General features: G+C 43.9%; 1 protein-coding gene across 1 annotated transcript in view; it reads right to left on the reverse strand.

Annotated features, from left to right (window-relative positions):
• The window catches only part of LAMB4 (laminin subunit beta 4), a 106,716-nt gene that overhangs the window by 58,044 nt on the left and 34,090 nt on the right, over positions 1 to 14,582 (reverse strand). The window contains 4 exon segments of the mRNA XM_089917096.1: positions 5,807 to 5,938; positions 10,185 to 10,355; positions 11,268 to 11,346; positions 13,695 to 13,803. Of these exon segments, the coding sequence (XP_089773222.1) occupies positions 5,807 to 5,938; positions 10,185 to 10,355; positions 11,268 to 11,346; positions 13,695 to 13,803 (491 nt within the window).

Raw genomic sequence — 14,582 nt, forward strand, 5'->3', positions numbered from 1 at the left:
TCAGATCCGACTGTGGAGTTCTGGCTAAAATACGGAGGGCAAGAAAATATTCCCATGCCTACACTTCATGGATTTTGCCTAATTGTGCATGACAATGATAAAACCCACCCAGATTTTTTTTTTTAGATGTTTCTTCCATGCAAATATGAGAAATGATCTTCTCCCATCTGCTTAGGGGCACATAAGTACAAAACTGCTCACACACTTGATTGATTAGCAGCCCTGCCGGTCTCAATGCTGGATGTCAGCCTGGGGCCATCTGGACCCTATAGATAATACTTCCTTGATGACTTTTGCATCTGCCTCTCGACACTTCCAGCCTCCACCGGAATGCTGCCTCTTGTTACTTTCTGCCTGTATTGCTGCAACAGTCTCTTGGCTGTTCTCTCCGTGATCTCGCTAGTCCAATACATACCGCACACTGCTGCCAACAAGCATTTCAAATGCTTTCTCACTGCCAAGAGCATCATGCCCAAATTACTTAGCCTGGAGTTCAAGTTGCTCTGTGATCTACCACAAACTGCTCTTCATTTGACAAATGTTCATTTAGTAACAATTCAACCCCCACCTCTGAATCAGAAATGCATATATGAATAGGACAGATTCCCAGCCACAGAAGGGTTTAGAATCTTGCGTGGGAGACAGGTAAATAAGAAATGAGACGGAGATATATGTAAACTCATCTCTATGCAACATTTTGATGAAAAAAATGTTTCATTAAAAACATTCGCATTTAATGAAAGACGATGGCAGGCTCAGGGTAATCGATCAGCAACTTAGAGTCAAGTGTGAGAATCAGAAGGGCTCCCTGGCAGCATTTAAAGAAACTCATCTCCTTTAGTGAGAGGGCAGGAAGAGCTCAAGACCAGCCACAAGACTTAATTGGAAGAGCTGCGGAACTTCAGGGAAGGCTGAGTTCTCAGCCTGGGTAAGTCACCTATGCCCAAGTCAGCCCCTCCCTTCACAGGGAAGCAGGGGGATCTTGAGGCATGGGTGATGCACATGAGAATCGTGAACCTTGAGGCTCTCCTGAGCACTCTTGGACTACAGAAGTAATCCACTCACACTTATTCGAACATAGAGCCCCCCCCCCATCCTCGCCCACCTCTATCCCTGCCACATTTGAAGACAAGGCAGAAATCTCAAATGATGCAGGTACCTTAAAAGAAAACGTGTGCATTCCTGAGGATCTGCCCCTCCTGACCACTTGCCTGATAATTAGGGTCAAGTTGCAGCATGATCTGATGGGAAAGGGCTGCATCTCCGAGAAGGACCTGGTTAACACGAACAAGTAGCAACTGGGAGAGGATGGCTGGGCATGGATCGTGAGGGGTGCCAGATCAAGGGGACAGAATATGAAATCAGGTAAGGAGAGTTTGTTGGTTTGGGGTCACCGGTGATAAAGGATTTAGCAGCCTGGCAAGGGCCCCGGAGCCCTGCGAGATGCTTGGCGAAAGCTGTGGTCCAGAGTAATGAAGCAGAGCTGTCAGAGCTGCTGTAGCAGGCTGGGGAGGATGGGTTATAAGGCTCAAAGAACTAGGCATGCTTGAATGGGTGTAAGACGCAAGGCTGGAAAACCCATCAGCTGACTATATTCCTTGTCCATTTTCAAGACGGTGAGGAATGAACTGGTGAGGGGCCACCAGCATCACTGAGCAGCAGAGGACAGGGTACCCTCTGTAGGCTGCTGGCCTAAACCATTACAAAATTGAGCTCCTCAGTATCAGTGTGGTGGACAGGATCGCAGACTATCAAGGGTTGGGGAGCATTTAACTCTCAAGAGTAAGATGGGTATAATTATAATGGTCAGCGAGGTTGGAATAGGAGACAAGGGGGCCTGACCTACAGGAATCTTCTGTGGAGACAACTAATAGAACATGATGCTCCTAGTCGACAAAATATTGCCTAACATGTGTACTCCAAAGTGATCAAGTATGAACTGGCAGAAGGCTGAGTTCAGCCACCTCAACAGAAAGACATAATCCTTTCCCAAATTTATAGAGCTGAGCAAATTCTCAGACCCAGACCCCAGTGAATGAATGAGAGGCTGGGTCCCAATGAGGAAAGACTTCAACACCACATCAAGTGTTAATTCTCTCACTTATCTCTCAAAGAGATCTATGTTTATTTACTAGCCTATTGGGGAAGCAGAAATGCCTAGATCTTTCGAGGGCTAATGGATACAGGATCTGAGTTGATACTGAGAACCATGTACCCAAAGTGCCATCATGGTCCCCCTGTTAGAACAGGGCATAAGAGGGTCAGGTAGTAAATGGAGATCTGACTTAGGTTCTTTTCACAGTCAGTTCTCTGGGTTTACTGAACCATTGATTGTTTCCTCTAATTCTTGTATATGTATTGGAATAGACCTGCTTAGCAGTTGGCATTGATGTTAGTGCTCCTATAGTAGGAAAGGCCGAGTAAAACCTTGTGAAATGCCCACCCTCCATTGCCCTCCCCACCAGCACCAAGCCAAGATAGTAAATAAAAAGCAATATTGCAAATCAGAGGCATTCTCAAAGTGCCACTCTCAAGACTTGGTGGTGGGTCTCATATCATATCCCCATTACAAATTTTATACTAATATAACTAAGTTGTAGCCCCACTTGGCAGCTGTCCTGCTGGAAGGAGTATCATGACCAGAGCCGGTTACCACCACCCTGGTGCATGATACGCAGCTATTGAAATGCAAAATATGTTTTCTTCCATCTCCATGAGGAAGAAGAAACAGAAGCAATCTGTATTCGCTTGGGATAGGCGGTTGTGTATATTTAGTCTTGCCCTAAGGCTATTATAATTCTCCTGCTCTCTGTAACAGTATAGCCCCAAAGAATCTGGACCATCCAGATGTTCTACAAAATATGACACTGACTCCCTATACTGAAGGATAGTGAATTGGATCCCTTGGGCTAAGGCGATGTCATGCCCACAGTGAGAATCGGACACCCTATGGCCTTGGTCAGCACCACTCTCTGACAGCTCAAAGAGTGTCTAATTCACCAATGTCGTAAAACACAACTTCCTCAGCCCAAGGGATCCACTTTACAGTAAAAGAAGTGAAGTAAAAGTAAAAGAAGTAAAAGAAGTGTATCAGTGGTCATGTGACTTTGGGATCCACTGTTCCTACACAAACCATGGCATCCAGAAGATGCTGACCTGAGATGGCAGTGGGATGGGGCCCCTAAAAGATGCATTAGTTTCACGAGCTTGGAAAGGAAACCCTGTGAGATGGGGCAGTTTTCTTCTAGATGTTATTTACTCCTTAAACCAATGGTCTTTATGTGATGCTGTGTCCCCAGCAGGGAAAAAGCATGGCTTTGGGAACCAAGTAGGAGTAGCCAAGCTCATTGTCACTCCCAGTGACCATGAATTTCTTATGTTTGCAGTTAAAATTGGCACTGCATGCTATAGAGATAAATAGTATAATTCAGGTTAATAATTTAAATTTTTAATATTTCTTTACTTAGGATGACATTAAATAGCACATAAAAATATTTTGACAAGTTGAGAGAGACTATGGAAGAAAGTAAAAAGCTTTACACTTTACTATCTTCAAGGGCCCTTTCCCTAATTTCTGAATAAGGGGCCCTGCATTTTAATTTTTCTTTTGCCCTGGCCCTGCACATGGGTCTGAGCATGCCAGGAGTGAACTTGAGTCTGTGCTGTTAGTGTACTGCCTGGTCCCCTTTACTGGGCCACTCTATCTCGCCACCAGCTCCTGGGATTGTTGGTTGCTATGTCTCACCACTGCTCCCTTCTCTTGAGAATTGCCCTTGGCTGATGTGAGCCACCTCACCTGGGAGGTGATCTGCATCTGCCCTGGCAGCCTACAGCCATGTCTGCCTGACATGAGAAGACAGCCCTGGGGCCTCAATGGGGGACAACTCTGTGGTGCAATTTCTGCTTCACAGCTTCCCCAGGGGATCAGGCAAGGCTAGACTCAGGCAAGGCCTAGCTGCCATCCTTGCCTCACTTTCCCCGCTCCCCAGCCTACTGCCCTCCTCCCTGACAGGTTTCTCCTGATGAGTGCTTCCTTAGTAAAACACATGCACCCAGATCTCTGTTGTAATCTCTGATCGTAGAGAATCCAACCTAAGACAGTGACTCAGTGTGCGCGCGCGCACGCACACACATTTATATAAAACTGAAATAAAAGTTTCACAAAAAAATGCTCTTGTTTTATATTCTTCTGTTGTACTAAACTGATCCAGTCAATTGATTTCATGACCTACTTACTAATAGGCATGACCTGTAGTTTGAAAATTACTGACCTACGGGACTCCAGAGATAGAAAATTAATTATGTCCAGATGTCAGGGTAGCGAATGTCAGAGAAAGATAAACCTGAATTGGGTCTTAAGGGATGACTAGAAGTTTTGCAAGTCAGTAATACAGAGGTGGTCATTTCAGGCAAGAGTCAGGAGAGGAGGCCGTGGATGCTTTGAGCAGTGTTTCTCAAAGTGCTACCAGGGACCACTCGTATCACTTGGGGCGCTCGGCAAACATGCAGATTTCTTTTCTCCCTCCAAATGATCCAAAATGTGTGGGTTTTTTTTTTTTAAATCATTGTGCCAAACACCTCAAATATTTAAATCCAAATGAAGATCACAAAATGTACCCATGTTTTCCTAAGTCTTTGATGGTTCCAATTTGAACCTCATTGCTCTAGAGCAACACTGCCTAATTGAACTTTCTACAATAATAAAAATGTTCTATATTTGCACTATCCAATACAATAGTCCCGTGTATTAGAGTTACCTGAAAAAACTTGACTAGCCTCACATTCCCTAGATGCCTAGAGTCAGAGAAGGCTTCATGGGCATGTGGCATGGGAACAGAAACAAGTAGAATAAAGAGCAAAGCCTCTGTGACTTGGTGTACATGGGCCTGGAAGGAAGAACACCATCTATGAAGCCTTCTCGTATCCTCTCAGTTGGAGGTGTTTCTCCTTAAGTGGAATCTGCATCACCTTATGTACAACTCTTTATGATACTTACCCCACCCTGCCATGCATTCATTGTTTGTATACGTGGCTCATTTCCCCCACCACAATCTTAAGGGCAGGCTCTATGTCTAGGTATTTCCATTTTCATTCAATCAATCATTTCATCCACTCGAGAAAGTCTCTTATGAATAAGGAACTGTTTCAGCTGCTGGGTTTATGAACAAGACAGCTAATGTCTGCTTTCCTTTGCTTTTCCAACATGCCCCTTCATGCATATGCACACAGGAGTGCTCAGTAAAGACCCCGGCATAACAAATGAACAAACAAACAGGCCTAAAGTGCCCCTGACTTCAAGTGAATACTAGTTGGCTAGCTACAAGGTCTTCAGGTCTCCTCTGGCCTTCTGAAGCCATCAGAGGGAGGGCCCTGTGGAGGCGGCATCACCCTGGCACTCACGCCGGCAATGACCAACTACATCCATCTCAGATTCAAGGGCACGGTCACACACCACCCCCAGGGACATTAGCATGTCCTTTCTCCAACTGGGAAGACAGCCATTCCTCAATACTGTATCTCTCCTTTCTAACATGATAAGAAAGTGTAAATCCAGAGTCTGACTCTTCAACTCTCCAAAATCTTATTTTCCAGAAATTTTCATTTTGTAGAGAAATAAAGCTATTGAAGTTTTCCCCAGAGCCTCGAATTACTTTCAGCTGGCTTCTTCCTTTCCTTCATTCTATTCTTCAGGATAATAGGGCTTACACTGGCTGATCACTTACATGGGCCACGCATGGTTCTAAGTGCATTACCCGGGTTATTTGCTTATAGTACAACAGACAACGACCCTGAAGAAATGATTTACCTTACTCTGCTCATCTGCTCAAATGCTTTGCTTCTGATTTCTCTTCAGTATTATGCTTCCTTTGTCAGTTACGAAATCATCTCCTTGTTGCTGGAAATACACATCACATGTAGGCAGAGCTGTTGCTAGTACCTTAAAAAGAAACGACTGTTTAAGTAACCAACAAAAGTTCCAATTTTACCAGAGTTCAAGAGTTTCAGACTATACCATACTTTAAAAGGTAATCATGATTCTCACTTAATAGCTTCAGGAAGAACACATAAAGGCAGCTTATAATTTTTTGTTTCTCTATGAAAAGGGGAAATTTTTAGTGGTCCTAAAACTATGTGTTGGGTTTTCTTTTTAAGGGCTGCTCAACTAGTGCAATTCTAAACTCTGAAAACACTTCTTCTTTTCTACTGGTTTTGTGGTGTTTCGAAAATTAACAATATGCATGATATACAGATTCAAAGATTATTAGATGTTGTAATTTTAACACTCTCCAGACCAATTTCTTTTAGTTCTCATGGTTTGCAGAATCTGGTCTTAAACGTTCCCATGAGAGATTATACCGGGATAGCAAGATTCCACCAACCAAACTATTAAAACAGCAGACTAGCATTCATGCAACTCCAGTTTCCTTAAAATCCTGGGTTTTATGGGACTCTGTTTTATATCATCTCCTTAGTCATTCAGCTGCCGACCCAGTTAGAATCTCCAATTGCTCATTTCCAAATTCTCACTATACCCTAGACATCGATGTTTGCTTGATGTTTCATTGTTGGTTTTACAGTCAAGGTTTTTAACTTCACAGGTGCCCTGGTTGTTCATCGTGAGCAGGCAGCCTTGAGGTCAGCTGTAGTCAACTTCAGGAACCCTCATACTCTGTGGTCACTATTCAGACTCTCAGCCATGCTCTCCGACCAGCTCCTCAACCTCTGTGATGAGGACCCTTTGGACAGGCCACACTGGATTACGTTTATTTGTCCTCTTCATTTTTTTCCTCTCACCTATTGTGTTCATCTTGTAACACAAAATTAGAAGCTATTTTACCACTTTTATACAGAAAACGTATTATGGAATTAACTTTATATTATACTACATTAAATGCCGTAGCATGTTAAATTCAATCAATATTAACTTTTGTGACCACAGTTAGTTTCTATAACAAGCCAGTGTTTCCCAAACTGTGTACAAATCACCTGGGGATCTTGCTAACATGTAGATTGGATTCAATAGGTCTGGGTGGGGCCTGAGAGCCTCCAAGTCTAATGAATCCACAAGTGATGACACTATTGTTGGTCTACACACCACATTTTGAGTAGCAAGGATATTGCCATAGACTGAAGGTTTGTATCCCACTCCCCCTCTCCCAAATTCATATGTTGAAATCGAATCCGCAGTTGATGGTATTAGGAAGTGGGGTTTGGAGGAGGTGATTAGGAGTAGTACCCTTATAAAACAGGCCCCAGAGAGCTCCCTTGTCATGTGAGGACTCAGCCATCTAAGAACCTGGAAGTGGGTCTCAGACATGGAATCTGCAGGCACCTTGACCTTAGACTTCCCAGTCTGCAGAACTGTGAGAAATAAGTTTATGTTGTTTATAAGCTACCCAGTCTATGGTATTTTTAGCAGCCCAGACAGACTAAGAAAGATTAGATAGATAGGTAGGTAAATGATAGGTGAACAGATAGCTGATAGATAGATGATAGATAATAGGTAAACAAGTGATTGAGAGATGATAGATAGATAGGTAGATGTAGATACAAATATACATATCTTTCTGAAGACCCACCAACAAAGTTAACTGTCATTCTTCTTAGCTCTCCTATTTGAGTATTAAAACAATTATTTGAAAGCTGGGGTCTTGGATTCATGTCCTTTCATGTCTCCATCCCCATCCTCTCTCTTCTCCCTGAACCTTGCCCCTTCTCCATCCCTGTCTGGACTACTGCACCCTGAGTCCCTCCACCCCAGGCTCCACTTCTGCTGGATGGTGTCCGTAAGGGCACAGAGGACAATCTTCATCACGTCATGCCTTTGCTCAGAAGGTTTCAACGAGTTCTCATTGCCCCAAGAAGAAAATTTAGCCTCTTTAATAGGAGAATCTAATTTTCTCTTCCAGTACCTCTTTCCTATATAAACTTTCTGTTCTACCCGCAAATACACCTGCGTTGTTTCTCCTCTGAGCTGTTACTTAGAACTCTTCTGGTTGGACTGTCTTCTCCCCTCATCCACCAATGGAAACGCTCATGGCTTTCTAGTCTCAGGCAAATGATTCTACCCGCGTGTTAAGCCCATTCATAAAGGATCAGTCGTGGCTCCAAAATCCTAATGCACTTATGGACTCTCCTTGTTGTATGGCACTGCTCCCATCCTGAGCTCTCTATAAAAGGTATCAGCTGTGGTTAAAAACTTGTAGAGGGCAGAGGTGCTAACTAACGCCTTTGTACGCCAGTCTTAGCCTGGAGCTCAGCATTACGCACCCGGCTGTAAACTGGGGTTCCTGTGACCCCCTCCTTGAGTTCGATCATTTGCTAGAATGGCTCACAGAACTCAGGGAAGCACTTACTTATATTTACTGGTTATATAATAAAGGATATGATGAAGGAGACAGATAAACACTCAGATGAAGATGTACATAGGACTGGAAGGATCCCAGACATAGGAGCTTCTGTCCCTTTGTGGCTGGGAGGCACCACCCTCCCAGCACACAGATATGGTCACCAACCTCGAAACTCTCTGAACCCAGTACTTTCGGGAATTGGATGGAGTCTTCAACCCACGCGCATGATGGATCATTACCTCAGTCTCCCTCACCTCTCCCCTTCCTGGAGGCTGGTGGGTGGAGGCAAAAGTTTCAAGCTTCTAATCATGGCTTGGTCTTTCTGGTGACCAGCCACCATCCTGAAGCCATCCAGGAGCCCAACCAGAGTCACCTCATCAGAACAAATGACACTCTTATCACCCAGGAAAGTCCAAAGGATTTGGGAGCTCTGTGTCAGGAGCCAGGGGCCAAGATCACTATGTATATACATATATATTTTTTCCTATTATTTCATGATAGTTTTAGCCTAAATATAAATATCAATATTCTTTTCCCAAAGCTTTTTTTTTTTCAGTTACCATCATAAACCTGCAATACTAAAAGCAATGAAGAAGAATCTAGACATAGGATTGCTTTATCTTGACTCCACCCACCGCAGTTGTGAGTCTAGTTCGGGACAGTGCAAGCCTCCTTTTCTTGCCCTAATCTCAGGCAGTAAAAGAGCAAATTCCGGGCTTCCCTGGTGGCGCAGTGGTTGAGAGTCCGCCTGCCGATGCAGGGGACATGGGTTCGTGCCCCGGTCCGGGAAGATCCCACATGCCGCGGAGCGGCTGGGCCCGTGAGCCATGGCCGCTGAGCCTGTGCTCCGCAATGGGAGAGGCCACAACAGTGAGAGGCCCGTGTACCGCAAAAAAAAAAAAAAAAGCTAATTCCAAGCCTCTTAAGGGGTATTTTCATCCCTCCCACCAGTCGTGTCCAGATAAGGAAGAGACCTCAGGAAAAGACTTAGTCACTGGAACCTGGAATGAGTTCCCAATTTTCTATCCAAATCCTGTCTCCAGAATCAACTTTCACATGCCTTCTCCCCTTGAAGTCGTTCGCCTCACATCGCCTTTTCCTTTGTCACATTCCTGCTTGTGGCTGGACTCAAAGGCATAAGAGTGTCATGGGAGGCTAACCTGTATTTTCTCTGATGGGTTCAGATGCCTGGGTTTGCCCCCCTCGTAAGACTTTGGGATAAATATTTTTAGGGAGCATCTCCCGCAGGCCTGCTGACTTGTAGGGAATGAAGCAGACCAAGCGACATTTCCAATCACACACTCCTATGAACAGCACTGAGGACTGCTAATCCGAGATGAGCTTCAGGAGCCCAGCGAGCACATCTTACACTTAGCTCAGTACCGTATTCATTCATTCATTAGCAGAGAGCCATGGCTGCCTACTATGCACCAATCACAGTGCTCGTCACTAGAGCAACAGAGGCGATGGGGTACACATCCTCCCTTCCCTCTCACGGTTTACAGTGTTGTCAGGGAGACAGACCAGGAAATGCTCAATAAACACATTCTATCTGATGGGTACCTTGAAAGAGCAAAACTCAAGTCCATTTCATCACAACTTAATGCAATTCACACTTGGCTCCGTGCCAGAACAGGGATACAAAGATGAACAAAATGCAGACTCTGCCCTCAAGACTTTATAGAATCTGCAGTTCCATGACAGAATCCACTCTGCTGTGTTTGTGGGCAAAACCACTCTCTTCCGGGTAACTTACCCACGATCTCAAGGGTGTGTGTATTTACCCACACCGCTTCAAATGAAGTCTGTAAAGAGAGTCCATGAAATACGAGCCAAAGGAGCCAGTCCCTGGAGTGGTGTGGCTTCCGCTGCCTCGTAGACGTAGAAATTCAAAGGAGCAAAGAAATAGCTGGGCGCTGGCTCAGTGCAGCTGCGACCTGGAACATGTGGACGACAATCACACTGCCCATCCTCGGGTGAGCACCTGAGGGAAAACAAACCCACCTCCTAAAAAAAAACATGGAGGAGGGACGGGTGTAAGATAAGGGCCTTGGGGGTGTTGGGCTAAATGCCCCTTGGGTTTGGGCCCATTCTTTGAAACCATCAATCAACCATCCTGGGGAGGATGTGGAGAAACAACGGATCTACAGGTCTGGTTTTTTTGTTTATTTGTTTGTTTTTTAAACTTATTTTATATTGGAGTAGAGTTGATTAACAATGATGTGTTGGTTTCAGGTGTACAGCAAAGTGATTCAGTTATACACATACATGTATCTATTCTTTTTCAAATTCTTTTCCGATTTAGGTGTTACGTAATATTGAGCAGAGTTCCCGGTGCTGTACAGTAGGTCCTTGCTGGTTATCCATTTTAAATACAGCCGTGTGTCCATGTCAGTCCCAAGCTCCCTAAGTATCCGTACCCCTGACCGCACCACCACCACCTCCCCCCGCTAGTAACCATAAGCTTGTTCTCTCCATTCTACAGGTCTAGTCTTGACAAGCAAATCCAGATCAATGAAACCTTGGTTGCCACTTCTCTCCTCAGAGGCTCTCTGATTCTGCTCTAAAAACTGGGCAAAGGAGACTGCAGGACCTTCTCTTTACTGGCTGACAAAAGGTTGGACTTTTAGGCAGGTCAGATCACACATTTGCAGGCATCTTTCATACCACCTCGGGATGACAGTTCTACTGCCTGGGTAGCTCACCCGTGGAAATATCTGAAGTGAAAGCAATCAGTCGGGCTATCCTTAATGTCTCAAGATCGTAGCTTTTCAATGCCCTTTGCTTGTCATGGAATGAACTCCTTCACCTATGACTATAAGCATGTCCAAGTGAAATGTGCTTTTGTTTATTTGATGGAAATGGGAGTGAGGAATATTGCCACAAAACTTCGTCATTCATTTTACTGACTTATACATTGGAATGAGCACTTCAAATATCACAGTCACAGGGAGAACATCCGTGGAGGTGATTTTCCAGTCCCCAGTATCCAACCTACAAAGAGAAAATGCTCAGTGGATTCCAGCCTTCAAGACATCTGCTGCTCTGAAGTGTAATATTAAAAGCACTACCGTTCCATCGATGCATAGCAAACAGCCATGTAGCCTGAACAATCACACAGTAGCTTGCTTGCCTACGCACTTGGTAATGATCTTCTAAAAACACACACCTCCCATTTCTAGGACTTGAAATGAAGGGGACGGGGGTTTGTCTATGTATTGCTTTGAATGGAAATGCGATGGATAATCAAAAAGGACCTACCATATAGCACAGGGAACTCTACTTAGTATTCTGCAATAACCTAAATGAGAAAAGAATCGGAAAAAGAATAGATATATGTATATGTGTAACTGAATCACTTTGCTGTACACCTGAAACTAACACAACATTGTAAATTAACTATACTCCAATAAAAAAAAGAGAAAGAAATGCAGTGGAAATCTCACAGTTCCTCTGACAGCGTCAATATTAGCTTCAAGCTGGGTTGTCTAAGGTCAGCCAGGAGAAATTCTTTGACTAGCCTACTTGCAACTGCTTTCAGTCCCTTACCATAAAATCCCTAGGGATTTTTACTTACACACTATGGCAACGTTTGGGGCTAAAAAAAATCATTCAGGCTGATTTTGACATCTTATACGAATATCACAGTTTAGTAGAATCACTTGCTTATAAATAATTGTTTTGGCTAACATACTCTCCCTGTGTGAGAGACTCAACTCTATTCAAGACTTTTGTCATCATTGCAACATCCTGACCTTTATTTGATATAAACAGCTGGTGAGATATAAACAGCTACTTCTTAAGTCTGACATTCACTGTAAAATACTCAGAAAAAGACTTCCGCCTCAAATCTCCATTTAACAAACTCAGACAGAATTAACATCTTAGTAGGCACGGAACTCTCATTTGAAATTGGTTAAGTATCTGTATGCTTTTAGTTGTCATCTTGGAAAAATTTTATGTCCAGTTTACTCAAAAAGATTTATTTTAAATATCAAAAGTTGACATAATTTGTTACACAACGCAGCAAAGGGCCTTTGATATTTTTCCCAAAACCAAACTTTAGTTTAGGCAAAAACAATGTGAACTGAGCTGCTTTTTCCAGGATGGGGTTGTGAAAACCCCCTCTAGGCAGGGTACGCTGTCATGTTGGCCCCCCAGCGGACCATCCAGGGCACCATTGACAGATGTGCGGTACCAAGCAGATGCCTCGGCTCAGCCATGATGGACAAGTTGCCCCATCACCAGCCCCTGCTCAGTTATTTTCCTTTTGCAGACACAATTAAGTACACAGTGGCAGTTCACAAGCCAACGAAAAAAGGCAGCCCGTGTCTAAAGTTTGTCTGGAATGATCTGACCTGGTGTCTCCGTTGATCTGTTCACCAGCTCTGCACTCTTTTTTTGTGTTGTCCACTCACGGTCATGGAGCTCGGCATGGAGCACCTTCCAACGTGAAACTTCTAGATTACTTGTCCCGTCGTACACAGAGTTCCCTCTACATATTTACTTCCTTGCTTTCTTTCCCCACCTCCTCTGCCCCATCCCCCATGTGTTTTCAGTAAAGCAACTTACAATATTAGCACAAAACTATGTCGTAACAGACATATGTTTCTTATTTATCAGCTACATTTCTTCAGACACATCAAGGTCACTGTTCTTTTATTAGGTTAAATTTTTGTTTTTTCTTTCTAAAATGTCATGGCGGGCTGCCAAGATCAGAGGACAAAGAAAAGAGCTGGGTTTTTAACTCCCTAAATGCGTGACACATTTCTTATGGAGTGAAAAATGCTTTATTTTGCTAATTTGAGACATACATGCTCATGTGGGTAGTGGAGTCTGTCAAAAATCCAAGGGTTTATTTCCCACAGGAATCTACAATACATTTAAACCTAAGGGTTGTTGTTTTTTTTTAATGAGCTCATCCAAAATATTTTTAGGCATGGAGTGGTAAAGGTGGGAAAGAGACTGTGTATAAGAGACAGAAGAAAAGGCCCCACGATCTGGTGGGTTTAACAAGGGGGCCAGATAATTGCTCTTATATTCTACTGCTTGGTACTTCCAAGAGAACAGAGGATAAAACTATTGCTGTTGGTGCCTGGGTTGATTCAGTCCCAACTGGTAAAAGTCACGGTGCTGGTAAATGTTTAACAACTAGCTCTCTGCAGAAAGATGGGGGTTTATTTCCAGTGTTCGCTGATTCCTGTAGTGTAAATACTTTTACCACGGGAGTACCGAAATACAATAGGACAAGGAAAGCAATCAACAGGACCAAGTCTCTTCTAGGCAATGCCAGTAGAAGACTGCATCACTCCCTAAAGGCGAAATCAGAGACAAATACGTATAGTGCATTCTTCACCGTGTGGTCCAGTAGCAAGAGACTGACACAGGCATTGGCCTGTTTCCACATCACAGGTCAAGAGTGGCATAATCCTTAGGGGGTTACAGTCACAGGCTGAAAGCACAGCATACACAATTATTCTCATTTTGATTTCTCCACCCTGGTAAATGTCCTTAACAGCTTACACTGAGCAAAACACGTGGCCACGAGAACACAGAGCAGCCTGCCCTGCCAAGTTCACTGTCTGCCTGGCTGCACCATTACTGGACTGCATTTAACCCCGCACAGGAAATGCAGTGCCAGACACTTTTGCAGCCCTCATGTGGTTCTACTGGATGGCAATTAGGAGGAGACAAGAGGTCATGCATGCTGCAGAGCTGGGCACAATTCTGAATGATGCTGGCTGGGTCGGGTGACTAGGGGAAGGGTTTCTAAGTGTCACCGTTATTACCGACAGCTCCCTCTCCGGCAGAGGCACCTATGATAACCCCCTTTCTCTCCTCTCTCTTTCTTAGCACCTCGTTACTTTTTTTTTTCCATTCCCTCTCTCCTCTTTCTCTTCCACCCACTGGCAATGCTAATCCCGCTTATGTTGTAAAGGCTAAGAAACTGTGCAACCAGAGCAAGATGTGTATTTCCCGTGCAGGAAAAGCCAATGTGCATGGAAACAGCCCAAATGTCCGTCCACTGACGAGTAGATGAATTGTGGTATACCCATACAATGGAATATTATTCAGCAATAAAAAGAAATGAAGTACTGATATCTGCTACAACATGGATGAACCTTGAAAACATGATGGTAAGCAAAAGAAGCCAGACACAAAAGACCACATATTGTATGACTCCACTTGTATGAAATGTCCAAGATAGGCAAATCTATAGAAACAGAAAGG

The sequence above is a fragment of the Delphinapterus leucas genome, chromosome 9, assembly GCF_059928025.1.
Source record: "Delphinapterus leucas isolate spDelLeu-1000000601 "Yukka" chromosome 9, BTC_Dleu_Yukka2, whole genome shotgun sequence".
Classification (NCBI taxonomy): domain Eukaryota; kingdom Metazoa; phylum Chordata; class Mammalia; order Artiodactyla; family Monodontidae; genus Delphinapterus; species Delphinapterus leucas.